The sequence below is a fragment of the Sebastes umbrosus genome, chromosome 1 (assembly GCF_015220745.1).
Source record: "Sebastes umbrosus isolate fSebUmb1 chromosome 1, fSebUmb1.pri, whole genome shotgun sequence".
Lineage (NCBI taxonomy): Eukaryota > Metazoa > Chordata > Actinopteri > Perciformes > Sebastidae > Sebastes > Sebastes umbrosus.
This window is the reverse complement of record NC_051269.1, coordinates 27391049-27405165: the sequence shown is the minus strand read 5'-3', so window position 1 is coordinate 27405165 and position 14117 is coordinate 27391049. Positions and strand designations below refer to the sequence as shown.

Sequence of the window (14117 nt, the reverse complement as noted above, 5' to 3'; positions counted from 1 at the left end):
TGGAAAGTTATCACAGAATAAATAATTGTTTACAAGGTAAATGGTGAATTAATACCATGCCAGGGCAACATACATGCTACAAGATATTCCACCTGTGTGCAAGTGCAACAATTTGATTGGTCGAAGTAGTTGTTCCCCCTATACTGTACTTAGCATTTGCAAATTAATACTCTTCATTAGGGCTGTCCTCGACCAAAGAAATTCTTAGTTGACTAACACTCATACGATTTTGTCGACTAATCGATTAGTTGATTTAATTGACAAAAACTGAGTTTCTCCACAAAGAATCACACAAACGCACCACTTTAAATCTTAAATTTCTTGGAAATGAGTCATTCAGCAAGAAAAAATTTATAAAAAGCATAAAAAATGACTAATCGACTGAAAAAATCTTAGTCGACTCAGATCAAAACGACCGATTAGTCGACCAAGCGACAAAGAGGAGGCAGCCCTACACCTTATATTCTGCTCCACTGCATTTCCCGGATGAAGTTGCATTGTACAGCTGCAATTGAGCAAGGATCGACTGTCTTGTTGCACTACCCTTCATTTTTTCTGCCAAAGGCCTCGGAGACAACACCCCCCATTCTCCCAGTGCATTGGTCTCAATGAAAAGAATGAGGAACCCCACTGTGGAAATCCCGGTAATGTTACACCTCTCTCTCAGGTTGAATGGGAGCAAGATGACTGATGTCATGCTGAGAGATCTATAGTACTGATACTATTATAGGGATGCACCGATACAGATACCGGATTGGATATCGGGCTGATACTGACCCAAATAGCTGGATCGGATATCGGTGACAATGGGGCCGATCTATTAAATTAAATTCTTTATATGCTATATTTATTATGTACTGGAATTTTAATTCCTGTTTAAGTTTTGACCAATTTGTTGCTGCAACGGTTTACTTGTTGTTACAGGTTGTAACTCCTGTTCATTTTGAAGATTTTTTGCCAAGTTGTTAATGTACGATTTATCATTTTAATAATAAATAACGGTTCAAAAAATGTATATTATGTTATCTATATATTTATTAGTTACATTTTGTTTTACAAAGTTAGGAAAGCAATGTTTAAGACAAGCCTAATGTTGTCTTACACATAAAAGAATGATCCCAGGCATACAGCTTATTAATTAGACACTGGTATCGAATCGGTTCTCGGTATCCCTAATACTATATTTATATCTATGTCTTATGTAAAGGAATTTTAATTGTCTTGATGTTGAAAGGTGCTATACAAATAAACTTGCCAAAAAACACTAATGTATGTAGCAGACAAGTGATTTATTTATTGAATGTGTACATGTATTTGTATGGGGAGAAGTATAGCATGAAGCAATGCCACATCCCACAGGCTTTGTAGCCTAAGCTAATTTGCAATGCCTGGCCCTAGATGGGCCTTTAAAATACTAGAAACTCAACAATAAAATACATACAAAACATCACAAAACACATGATGCCACAGTTCCCTCTTGAATTACAATCATATGATGTTCAATATATATTTTAATTTCAACATATACCAGTAAAAAACAAGTAGCTCCAGGAACTAAACTCATGAATGAACTCTTAAACTATATTTCTTTAGCACATTTTGCTTATGTTATTACTCCACTAAACTATCTCAAGGACAGAAATGTTGTGTTCTTGTATTTATTTGTATATTGAGGACATATATACCCTGCCCTGAGATGAACTGCATACTGTACTTGTTTTTAAACTTTCAAGAAGCTCTCCAGTTCAATGATTTATGGGACAACATCGCCCCCTGGTGAAAATTATTGTGAACAGGTTTTCTAAGCACTTACTGTATACTGTAAATGGTATATAGCTGACAAGCCTGACATACATCCATGTCTGGTATACATGGCTTAATACTTTATAATTGTAGTATCAAGCCAACTGTTATACACTGCACACAAAAAATAGTGAACTATAAACCCAAATATTTGACAAAGGAGACAAGTAACAAGCTAAATTAGAGTATTTAAGTGTATGCATGAGGTACTTTTACATTACTTGAGTATTTCCTGCATTATAACATTACTTCTACTCAACTAAGTTTCAGAGGGAAATGCAGAACTTTTTATTCCACTATTTCTGTAATTGTTTTGTTTGCTTTGTTACTTCAAAGATAACTTTTTTTTTGCATGCAAAACCCTACAATGTGATGCAAAATCCATAATTTTAAAACATTTGAGAAACTTAAATATGCTTCTAGTATTTTAACATGTTTTTTACACCCAGTGGGTCAGTTTTGAAGGTGATTAACTATTTCTATTAGGTGTGCCAATTAGCAATGTTTTTTTTAAACGCTTTATTGTAAAACAAGTGCAATTCAGTAACAAGCAATAGACATACGACATACAGTATACCTGGGGTTAAGGGATAACAAAAATGATATTACAGTTCTCCCTGTTCCAGTTCAGACAATTATAAAATGTACATATATATCAAGAGTCTTTAAGGCTTTGGGGTTTGTAGAGTGCTGAATAATTTGTATGTATTGTTGCATTTCATTTGCAAAAACTTTAAATAAAGGTTTTCTGTCAGAGAATTTACATTTGTGTGAATGTGAAATTAGATAATAAAGAGATTTATAGTATAATACTGTTTTTGTTCTGAGCTGCAGACATTATAAAAAACAAACAGCACATCTTTGTATAGTAATGAAAAATGAAGAGAAATGTTACAGTGAGTATTTTTGGGCAAATTCTTTCCAAAAAAGAACAGTATAAGGACAGCTCCAACACAAGTGTGTGGTTGTTTCACCATCAAGTCCACAGAAAGAGCAATTAACCTAGTATCAGTGTCATTTCTGCAGGACAGATAATAATGCACACAGTGCACTTTCAGAGACTACTGGAGTTACCCTGCACTATACTCATTTTTAACAGTCTCTTCTGCACTATATTCACTTTTTTAATAGTCGTGTATCACAGCTGTTACCCTGCACTGTATTCAGTTTTAACAGTTTTCTTCATCTCCTTGTATTTTTATATCTGGTATATTTTTTTGTACTTTGCACTACTAACTTTTTTACTGCCTTTTTACTAACATGTTTTGCACCATGGAACTGTGATGCTGGAAACTTGAATTTCCCTCGGGATCAATAAAGTTACTATCTATCTATCTAATGAAAAATGAAGAGAAATGTTACAGTGAATGAATTGGGCAAATTCTTTCCAAAAAATAACAGTATAAGGACAGCTGCAAAACAAGTGTGTGGTTGTTTCACCATCAAGTCTACAGAAAGAGCAATTAACCTAGAATCAGTCATTTCGTGTTCTTTTTCAAAGTAGATATAGATAGATATAGATAGTAACTTTATTGATCCCTAGGGAAATTCAAGTTTCCAGCATCACAGTTCCATAGTGCAAAACATGTTAGTAAAAAGGTAGTAAAAAAGTTAGTAGAGCAAAGTACAAAGTACAAAAAAATATACCAGATATATAAAAATACAAGGAGATGAAGAACACTGTTTAAACTGACTATAGTGCAGGGTAACAGCTGCGATACAGGACTATTACAAGTGAATATAGTGCAGAAGAGACTGTTAACAGTGAGTATAGTATAGTAAATATGCTTTGCTGGATAGCATCGATGGTTAATTAGAAAAAGGTACATGCCTACCTTGTTTTAAAATGATGTCTCTTCACTTTGTGAAAAAAAATTGGATTCCCTTCCTACTGCCGAAACCCGGGATCGAACCAGGGACCTTTAGATCTTCAGTCTAACGCTCTCCCAACTGAGCTATTTCGGCGAGTCTGTAATGCAACAAGTACCACCCTATTTATATCTAAGCTCTGATACTATGCACCTACCGCTGTTATCTGTCTACCGTTACATGTGTTTCCTCCCGAAGCGATAACAAAGAGGAAAACAAACATACCGGCAGCTAAGCATCAGCGCCAGTGGAGAATAACAGTGCAGCAATATAAACTCCTAGCTACATGTAGCTAGCCGTGTTCAGCTAAAGCTGCTCTGGCTATAACGGTTGGACACAAGATGGCGCCGTTGGTGACCATAAAACTCCAGTTGCTCAATAACTCACAGTGGAGCTCAGTCCTCTGACATATCACTGGATTAAAGATGAAGTAGTAGCAAGACTGGAGCAAATATGATTTAAAAAAAAAGATTAAGTTATGTTAATGCCTATTTCTCGCCTCATATGTTTTCAGAATCATCTCGTAGTTTACTGTTTAGCTGTAAAATGAGAAAGCTTGTGACGCCGCCGCCATTGGTGAAATCTGTTGAAGGTACGCCAAGTTCTGGTCACATGACCGGAGAACAGCCAATAGGAACGCTCTCTCTCTGATATGACCTGTGATTGGTCAAAGTCTCCCGTCACGAGCTAGATTTTTTTAAAGCTGAAAACAGAGCCATGATGGTATTTTGTGATGAAACTGAAACTACTGATCATTTATTTTTTTTCATTGTATGTATTCTGGACCTTTATGGCTTCTGATATACATGACTGGCTTTTCCCAAAAGTTTCTCATCTGGGAAACGTCTCTCAAAAGGACATTGTTTATGGTCTTGTCATGGACAATAACAAAGATCTGGTGAATAACATTTTTATTCTTGGAACATTTTATTTGCACAAATCCAAGTATATGAAAGTGAAACCTATAGGTTTAATGTGTTTCATTCTGAGTTTATTTCTTACATAAAAGCCCTTAAAGTCATGAAAAACAAAAATGCATTGAAACCTCTTAGTATGATAGAAGAATATGAATTACAGGTAAAGACCTAGCGCTTAATTTAATTTATTATTATTTTCATGTATAATTTTACATATTTTATCTGTTCTTGTTCTGTATGCACCTTGTCCTTTTACTCTAATGCAATGATCTATGAGCCATGTTATTTGTAAATTTGAATTTGTTCAATAAAAAAAACAAAACAGCCATGATGAGGTGCAGAAATCTAGTTATCTCTCAGAACACTTGAATTACAATATGCTGAAAGGTTATTATGGATTTTTGCCCAATGATGATAAAAATATACTGCCTACTGCCACTTAATAATAAAACCCACCAGGTTTGTTAAATTCTTAATGGTAATAAACTTTTCCTTTTCGTTTACTTTTAGTCCCGCTTCCTGTTTTTCCTGCTATTTGGCATATCTAAATGGTAAATGGACTTGCATTTATATAGCGCCTTACTACTCTTCCGACCACTCAAAGTACTTTACACTACATGCCAGCATTCACCCACTGACACACACGTTCATACAGGAGAGACTGCCATACAAGGAGCCAACCTGCCCATCAGGATCTAATCTACATGTAAATACTCACTTCGACATGTGGACTGGAGGAGCCGGGGATCGATCAAATGACCTTCCAATTGCTGGACGACCTGATCTACCTCTGAGCACAGCCACCCGCCCCACATATCCTACTTACAGTATGTTGAACTACTTTTACATGTAGTTTTACATTTTACATTTACATTTTCTGTTATCTTTGTTCGCTGTGTTTTGAACAATCACATTTCACCATACGTAGAGTGCCCTTTAGAAACATCAGAACTGTATCAACTAAACATCTCAGCATCAGATAATAGCAGGGCTGTCAATGATTAAAATATTTCATCGCGATTAATCGCATGATTGTCCCTAGTTACTCACAATTAATCGCCAATTAATCACACATTTTTTATCTGTTCAAAATGTACCTTAAAGGGAGATTTGTCAAGTATTTAATAATTTTATCAACATGGCAGTGTTCAAATATTCTTGCTTTATGCAAATGTATGTATATATTTACTATTGGATATCAATTAACAACACAAAACAATGACAGATATTGTCCAGAAACCCTCACAGGTACTGCATTTAACATAAAGAATATGCTCAAATCATAACATGGCAAACTGCAGCCCAACAGGCAACAACAGCTGTCAGTGTGTCAGTTTGCTGACTTGACTATGACTTGCCCCAAACTGCATGTGATTATCATAAAGTGGGCGTGTCTGTAAATGGGAGACTCGTGGGTACCCATATAACCCATTGTCATTCACATATCTGGAGGTCAGAGGTCAAGGGACCCCTTTGACCATGCCAGTTCTTCCTCGCCAAAATTTTGCCTAACTTTGGAGCGTTATTTATCCTCCTTTGTGACAAGCTGGTATGACATGGTACCAATAGTTTCCCTGTGATGCCAGTATCTTCACTCTAGCTTTAAAACTGAGCCCGCTACAACCTAAAAATCGCAAGTTGTGTTAATGCGTTAAAGAAATTAGTGGCGTTAAAATGAATTAAGCGTTATTATTGAGTTAACTTTGACAGCCCTAGATAATAGCCTATTAAAATCTATTAGATATTGGTCAAATCAGAAGGCCTCTGCAAGAATGGAACAGAGTCCTATCAAAGCGCTGCCACTCTAGTGTTGTTTATTCCCATCCATTATTGAGCTCAGACTCACTACTGGTTGAATGTGTTGCCATAAATAACAAAAGAATGGGAAGACTATAAATACTTTGTTGTTGGCTATCTTGTGGGTTTTTTGGACAACAACGTGAAGACATTTTCACAGAATGATGGGCAGGAGCAATATTGTAAGACTTTAACAGCGGTAGAAAACAGTAAAGCTTGCTATCTTATCATCCTGCACTTTGTTTTTCTCTTTTCTCTTTTCTCTATCGAGGCTCTGCAGTGATGCAGTGCTGTCCCTTTATTAGTCATATGATGTCCCGATGCCAGCTTCTATGCCTCCCTTCTCTTCTCTCTTTCCCCCCTAATCTCCCCTCAATACTGCCTCTCATTCTCCCTCTCTCTCTCTCTCTCTCTCTCACGTTTTTTGTTCCTCTGTCATCCCCCAAGGTGACTTTCCTTCCTTCACCGACACTGCAGCTGTTCCCCGCTTTGTTCTGGAAGGCCTGAGTGTGGATAAGAGATGAGAGAGATGCAGACGGACGGAATAAAGAGGAGGGAGAACCAAGGGAGGAAATGAGGGTGTGAAAGAGGAGGGAACTGATGAGATTATCAAGCAGAATGGAGGAATCCATGGTGTTGACTCACTGCATAAATCAGTAAGGCAACAAACACACACACACGCCACATGAGCAGACAGATTTGTTCTGGTAAAATAAAAGAATGAAGTGTCAACATCAAGAGATTGAGCTGCCTCGACAGATGCTTACCTGACTAACAAGTTTCATCTTCATTAGTACTGGTGATTAGCACAGTTGTCACATCACAGCGAGGGTTCACTACAGTCAGCACTAAATACTGCAAGTATCTGGGACGGAGTTTCTAAATTTAGGGATCAGAGAGACGGGGAGTGGAAGCAGGAGATGTAGAAAGGGAGGGGCGGCTGGAAAAAGGAGTGACAGATTCGGACAGTTAGGTCCAGAGGAAGAGGGAATGGAGGACTTCTGAGGTAACACTGAGCAGGATGAATTCAAGCAATAAGAATGTAGAAATACAGCTGCATTTGTGATGGAAGCCCAATAACAAAACGTTCTATTTAAAAGGTCTCTTACTTATAATATAGTATAGTAGCAAAATTGTCATATTTAATTTTTCCATTTACAGATTGGATTCTTGTAAATTCTTAAAGGAACAGTGTGTAACATTTCGGGGGATCTATTAGCAAAAATGGAATATAATATTCATAACTATGTTTTCATTAGTGTATAATCACCTGAAACTGAGAATCATGTTTTTGTTAGCTTAGAATGAGTCCTTCATATCTACATGGGGAGCGCGTCCTCTTCAAGGAGTCTGCCATGTTGGTCCACCATGTTTCTACAGTAGCCCAGAACGGACAAACCAAACACTGGCTCTAAAGAGAGTTTTTACGTTACCTGAAGTTCGAACGTAGTTCTCCGACACACTTGTTAAACTGCGGTAATGTGAGCCGCAGATTGCAAAACTGTGGTACCGCCAGCCAACGTCTGACTTCTGTTGCTCCTAAAGTAGTGTTATTATGGTAAGGAGCAAAGCGAATGCTGTTACCACGGTTTTGCACTCAGCGGCTCACGTTACCGCAGTCTTGGAAAGGGAGAAGTGAGGAGAGGGGTACTCAGTTGGTTGCAATCTGCAACCATGCCACTAGATGCCGCCAAATCATACATACTGTACCTTTAAGGCCCAGACACACCAAGATGAAGATGAAAAATGAGAAGAGACTTCTGTGTTTTTCCTCTTGACTTTACTCGTTTGCTTGCTTTCCTCACGTCCGTTTCTCTTCTTGTGCACTGATTCGTTTAAGCTGAACACAATCAGAGTGATTTCTCTCACTGACGGGCACCACCGGCGATTCAACATGCTGAATCGGCTGAAAAACCTCCGACATGGGCAGACTAGAGCTGACGGTGCGGGACACACTGAAAAAAGTAAGGCAGACGGAAGCTCACTGACGGCCCTAAACTGTCCGACGGCCGACTGTCGGCTTGGTGTGTCACGGCCTTTAAGTCTGTAATTATTACATGTTAGGGTAATCTTCCAGGTTGTGTATTTTGAAAAAAAGCAATTTCTTCAAAATCTACATAATTTCTTCCTCTGTATTACTTTTCTTTCTCATTTCCATTCTGTTACGTGGCTAAAAAATCATAAAAAAGAAGACACCCATGTACATATTTTTTTCTTTCCAGTGTCTAAAATACATTTTCCTGTATAATTAAATTTACTGACAAATAAAATATCAATATTAGAAAATCCACAACAACCAATACACTGAACAAAAAGTGTGTATGAACTGACACTGAGATGGATCAATTGTTAGATAGATCATCTTTTTAATACAGATTCTGTTCTGTTCTATACAATAACACGTAATATAAATCTTATACAATACTAATAGTTCTCTATACACGTGGTCATAAATGTACAGTACAGTGTACACACATACAGTATTAACACAAATACACTTACATGTATCTTCTCTTTACAGTAGCTTTCCAACTCGCTCACTCAGAGTTTTTTTTTATCACAATGGCTGATTTTCTGTCCGGCAGATGATTGTGACCAAAAAAGAAAAACAATTTTCTTTGACTAAAACCTAAAACAGACACTTCAATATTTACATCCCTGAAAAATGTACATGAATACACAAGAATTATTGTCTTTTGTCTGGCTCACAAATAGTGTAAAAGGGGTGAGGATGAAGGAGATAGCCCAGATCCCAAAGACGATCTCCAAGAGCCCATTATAAAGTTTAAAGTGTACTCTATCTACTTACTGACATAAATCTTTACCTACTGTAACACCCATTATACAACAGCTGATTGAGGGCTGGTTTGTTGTTTTATGTCCAGCACGTTGAGAAATGAGACATGAAGCCCTGAGGAGAAAGAGAGACACAGATATAGTGTAACATGTCCAGGACTCAGTCAAGAGGCCTTTCTGCCTCTGCAGTCATTCAAAGTACTGTCCAAAAGCAGTGACTCTGCCCTCCAGAGCAACAAACAGCCAACACGAGGAGATGTCCCGTGTCAGTAGTTTTATGTGCCCCGCGTTGGGATTTCTCCGGTATAAGATGCTAGTTTACCTGCAGTGACTACAGACAGTTTTCACAAAATGTTGCCCTTTGATTTCCACTTTAAAACTGAAGTGATACAAGTTCAGTAGTGTGTTACAGTGGTCTGTGTACTTACAATTGCTCCAAGTAATCTGCTTTTATATATTATGCCAAGTGGCCTCTTTCTGTTAATCAGAAGATTAAGTCCCCTTTCTTCTCTCTTCCCCCAGTAATCTAAACCGTAAATAGAAAGCCAACAATTCTGTGTTCACATTCTCTTTGTTCACATCCTTGGGGTCATTGCTTTTTAGATGATTTATTGCACATAATCACGGATGCGCACGGCTCATTCATTCATTCATTTACGCAACCGCACGCGCAAACACACATGCGTACATGCACACCATGCGACCATACGAACGCAATCACACACCCTCGCTTATGTCGTCATGACCGTTACTCTTACAGGGTAACTTTGGTACTTTTCAACCCGGACCCTATTTTCCCATGCTTTTATGTCTAAGTGAGTAAAGGGGACAACAATTTATGTCCACTAAAAGTGCTTGTTTTTGTCATGACAGGCTCAGATTGTTATTATAAATGTCTGACAACACTATGGAAAGGACCCTATAGAGAAATTAAACATTATTTTTTATCTTTGCTTCCTGTTTGTTATTGTGTCATGTGACTTGTTGCCAGAAAAGACAACGGTGGAAATGTGAGTAAGAGTGGCACGGGATACTGGTGTTGTCAGAGTTTGTTGTGTTGGAGTACAGAAAGCGTAGCTTAGTGTTATCTAAAATATTTTCAATGTCATGGCTGAATATTTAGATTATTTCAAATATGTGGATGCAACGCAAGGTTTCAGAGCGAGGCGTCTCCGAGCGAGACACACAATAACAAACAGAACGGATCAAGCAAAAGGTAAGAAAAACGCAATCTGAGCCTGTCAGTGGCAAAAACAAGCACTTTTAGTGGACGTAAACTGACGGTAGCCCAGGTCGCAGCTTGTTTAGCGGTTGACTGCTGCAGCGTTCTCCCTCAATACAGGACCAATTTCAAAAAGTGTTGTCCCCATTAGTCACTTAGACACAAAAACATGTGAAAATAGGATTCAGGTTGAAAAATGAAGTTATCCTTTAAAGTTTATTTGAAAAAAATAAATAAAGTCATGCCTTTTAGTTTTAACTTGCACACATTCTTGTGAAATATGGTGCTTACAGGAAATGAAATCGGAATCAGTTTTTTTTTTGCAGTTCCCTGGTAGTTTCATATGAGCCTGTAAACTTTTATTCTGAACGCTAGTATTTACCCGCCATTAATTTGCTATACCTTATATAGTATGTGCAAACACTTTCACTCAGATACATTTTTGTAAACATACAGCAGGACATTCAGCACCACAAGAATATATTAATAACTCAATTAAGGCATGAAAAAATGAGGGAAAGAAAGAGAAATATAGACTTCCATTAATATTTTTTCTCACTGAGAATATCTGTGCAGGTAGATATTGGTGTGCTTTCACAGATAATGACTAAATATTGATCAGTGTGCATTAAGTGTGTGTGTGTGTGTGTGTGTGTGTGTGTGTGTGTGTGTGTGTGTGTCCATATGTGTGTGTGCATATGTACATGCACATGCAAGTTGAAAGTGCACGCAGGAGTAGTAATGTATGCATTTGCTGTTGTCTAACCCTTATCCTACAAATGGGGTGCACACTAGTATAATTTCAGTAGCCATGGCTATATGGTGTATGCGTGGCCAGTGTTGTCATGGTGACACAGTGGCCACCTTGTCAGTCAGAAAGTGGACTAATGAGGGCCAGTGTATAAGAAGAGCAGAAAGCAGGCTCTAATTAGAGCTCACCTGTCTCTGCTGTATCTGCATGGAACCAGCGGTCATGGGATTCGTCCTGACCTTTGTAAACTAACTGGTTTTTCTCACAACCGTGCACGAATATACACACGATCCATCTCTAGCAATACATACATACAATTCTTCAAATTCACACACACACACACACACACACACACCCACACACGCTCAAACACACTGAAGACCAGCCTCATTCCCTCACTGCCTCTGTGAGGCATCGATCAGTGCAATCGCTGGCCTCCACCCGTGGCTTGCGGTTCTTCCTCTGGCCTCCCCCCTCCACCCAGGAGTTATGAATAACTGTCCCCCCGCTGGGAGCCGGGTCCACCTGCAGAAGGGACACCACCCTTTTCTTGACACGTGTTTTGAGGGCACGGCGCAGCTTCTGCCTGGTGAAAGCATAGAGCAGAGGATGAAAAATAGTGGTTCCGTAAGCCATCGCCAAGAACCAGAGGCGCAGCCGCACCAGGCCGTCGCTGGGACCCATGCACAGGATCAGAACGTTGACAGCGGACAGAGGGGCCCAGCATCCCAGGAAGGTGGATATGATGAGTAGGGACATTTTTAGGACGCGACGTTGACGCTCCCGACGGTCCCTGTGCCTGCGCACTGCCCGCCTCAAGGCGATGATGGCGGAAACCGAGGCCTGTACGCCCAAGGTGGAGGCGGGCAGCGGTGTGGTGGCGTGGGTCTGCGTTGAGGCTGAAGCTGGGGTTGGGGAAGCAGGGGTGGCCGGCGTGGTGGCGATGGGGGTGGTGGCAGCGGTGCTGACAGTGGTGACTGTTGCTCCACTGTCAGACATCACCTGGGGCAAGGAGGTGAGTGGTGGGGGCGATGTTGGTGTAGGGGTGAGGGAGGGGATGAGAGGAGGATGGGAGAGGTTCTGGTTCTGGTTGGAGGACACAACCTCCGTGGGCAGGCTCAGGTCCTTCTTCTTCCGCCTCCTGCAGCGTATCCTGCAGGTGGAGTCCTTGGAACGCGTGCCCCTCATCATGTGGGAGCCTATGCGAATGTTGAGGGCCTGCAGGATCTTGGAGTAGGTGAACAACATGACCGCCACGGCGATGAAGAAGCATGGCACCTGGAGTAACAAGTGGTAATACATAGCCATGCCTGTGTAATACCCCTGGCCTCCTACGCACAGCAGTGTCCTGTTCTGCCATACTGGAGTGAGGTGGTGTGAAGGGGAGGAAGGAGGAGTTGTGGGTAAAGAGGAAGGAGAGATGGAGGGAAAAATGGGGGTCAGTCTAGTGGTGAGCTCAGAGTCATTGTTCTGCCCTCCTGGCTCTTCATCATCACTGTCCTCGACCGTCGTAGAGAAGAAATCCCCCTCCAGGAAGGGCAGGAAGAAGACAGCCAGAGACACGGCCCACACTGCTGCCAGGAGCAGTGCTGCACGCCGGGGGGTCAGCAGACGACTGGCTGGACGCACTGAGATGTCGTATCGGTCCAGACTGATCACCAGCACGTTGACTGCTGTGGCCACACTGGTAAAAGTGACACAGGCCTCATGAAAGCAGCACAGCGTGGCCAGGCTGCCGACTCCACTCTCATTAGCCGGCAGCAGGATCACAGCCACGGTCAGCGGCAGACACAGCAGACAGACCAGTATGTCCAACACGTGGAGGTTGACTGTGACCAGGTTGCTGACTGAATCCACCAGGTTGGACTGAGCGCAGTAGAGCACGAGTACCGTCAGGTTGCTGCTGAAGCCCAACACCAGCTCCAGCATCAGCACGGTGGTCAAAGACACCTGGAAGCCCAGGGGGTAGGGCGTGCTCCAGCTATCCTCCACCCCCACCTCGCCCCCTCCATCCAGCAGGCCTACCCCCTGACCATCGCTGGTCTCCAGGAGGTCACGATAGCCTTCGGTCTCCATTGACGCCACAGCACTCCCTCACACATAGCAACAGCGGCCGCCACGCCACACCATGCTCTGTCTTTCTTTTCCTTCTGGCTCAAATGAGACAGCGATGAGGATGATGGCCAGATCTGTGGTCGATTCTGTAAATAGACATAGAAAGGAGAGGAGGAGTAGAAAGATAGAGGACAGAGAAAGATCAAGCAGTTATCAGTCAGCTTGTCTCATATTTACTCAAAAATAACACTGCACAGCAAGTACAAGTCATACTTGTCAGATTTCACAAGTGGGGAGAAGCTATGAGTTGACACAACGAGGTGAAAGTGATCTTGGCAGACGATTAGAGTCGTGGGGTGAAGTTCAAGCTGCTGCTGATGACCCATGATGCCTCGCTGGGCTCAGGCAGTTAGGAAACAACATGCTTCGCATAGACAATAGTAACAGCTCAGGCAGGAACTGGAGCAGGGAGTCTCTTGGGGGACATTTGCAAGTATGAGTGCATTAAGCAGGGACTCAGCGGAGGATCCCCGAACAGTCTACACATTTTAACAAACCAGCGAGGATTTATTTCCTGACTGTGCTTACAGTTCATATACTGTGCTAAATTCTGTTGCAAAGATGTAACCATGCTTCTCATAAACAGGAGTGGGTGGATGTTTGATTCATTGTTATGCAACGTACATTATATGGGCCAGAAAGCTTGCAGAATAATGCTGCGTTCCAGACAACTCAGAGGTCGTAATTTTCCCAGTTGAAATTTCCAACTTCCGACATCCAGGTATCAAAGTATGGAAGACATAAGTGTTACTATATTTCGGCATTCCCTAAGGATATATAACCTTCAAGTTCCCAATTCTCCAAAAATGTAAGAATAGGCTCTCCAAACCTCATGAAAATTGGCTGA

At 41.0% G+C, this 14117-nt stretch overlaps 2 protein-coding genes and 1 non-coding gene across 4 annotated transcripts in view; all 3 read right to left on the bottom strand.

Moving 5' to 3' along the window:
• Window positions 1–3759, bottom strand: part of ip6k2b (inositol hexakisphosphate kinase 2b) — a 45244-nt gene extending 41485 nt beyond the window's left edge. Inside the window, exon 1 of the mRNA XM_037768524.1 lies at window positions 3639–3759. The gene's annotated coding sequence lies outside the window, so the exon portion shown is untranslated. The remainder of the gene's footprint in view (window positions 1–3638) is intronic.
• Window positions 3696–3768, bottom strand: trnaf-gaa. Its single transcript has one exon. It is a non-coding gene; the product is annotated as a tRNA-Phe (tRNA).
• Window positions 3769–8728: 4960 nt separating this feature from the next.
• LOC119494654 (G-protein coupled receptor 22) overlaps window positions 8729–14117 on the bottom strand; it is a 30852-nt gene continuing 25463 nt past the window's right edge. For both annotated transcript variants that reach the window (XM_037780699.1, XM_037780691.1), the window contains exon 2: window positions 8729–13356. In XM_037780699.1, coding sequence (XP_037636627.1) covers window positions 11543–13231 — 1689 coding nt within the window. In that variant the 5' untranslated portion in view covers window positions 13232–13356 and the 3' untranslated portion in view covers window positions 8729–11542. The remainder of the gene's footprint in view (window positions 13357–14117) is intronic.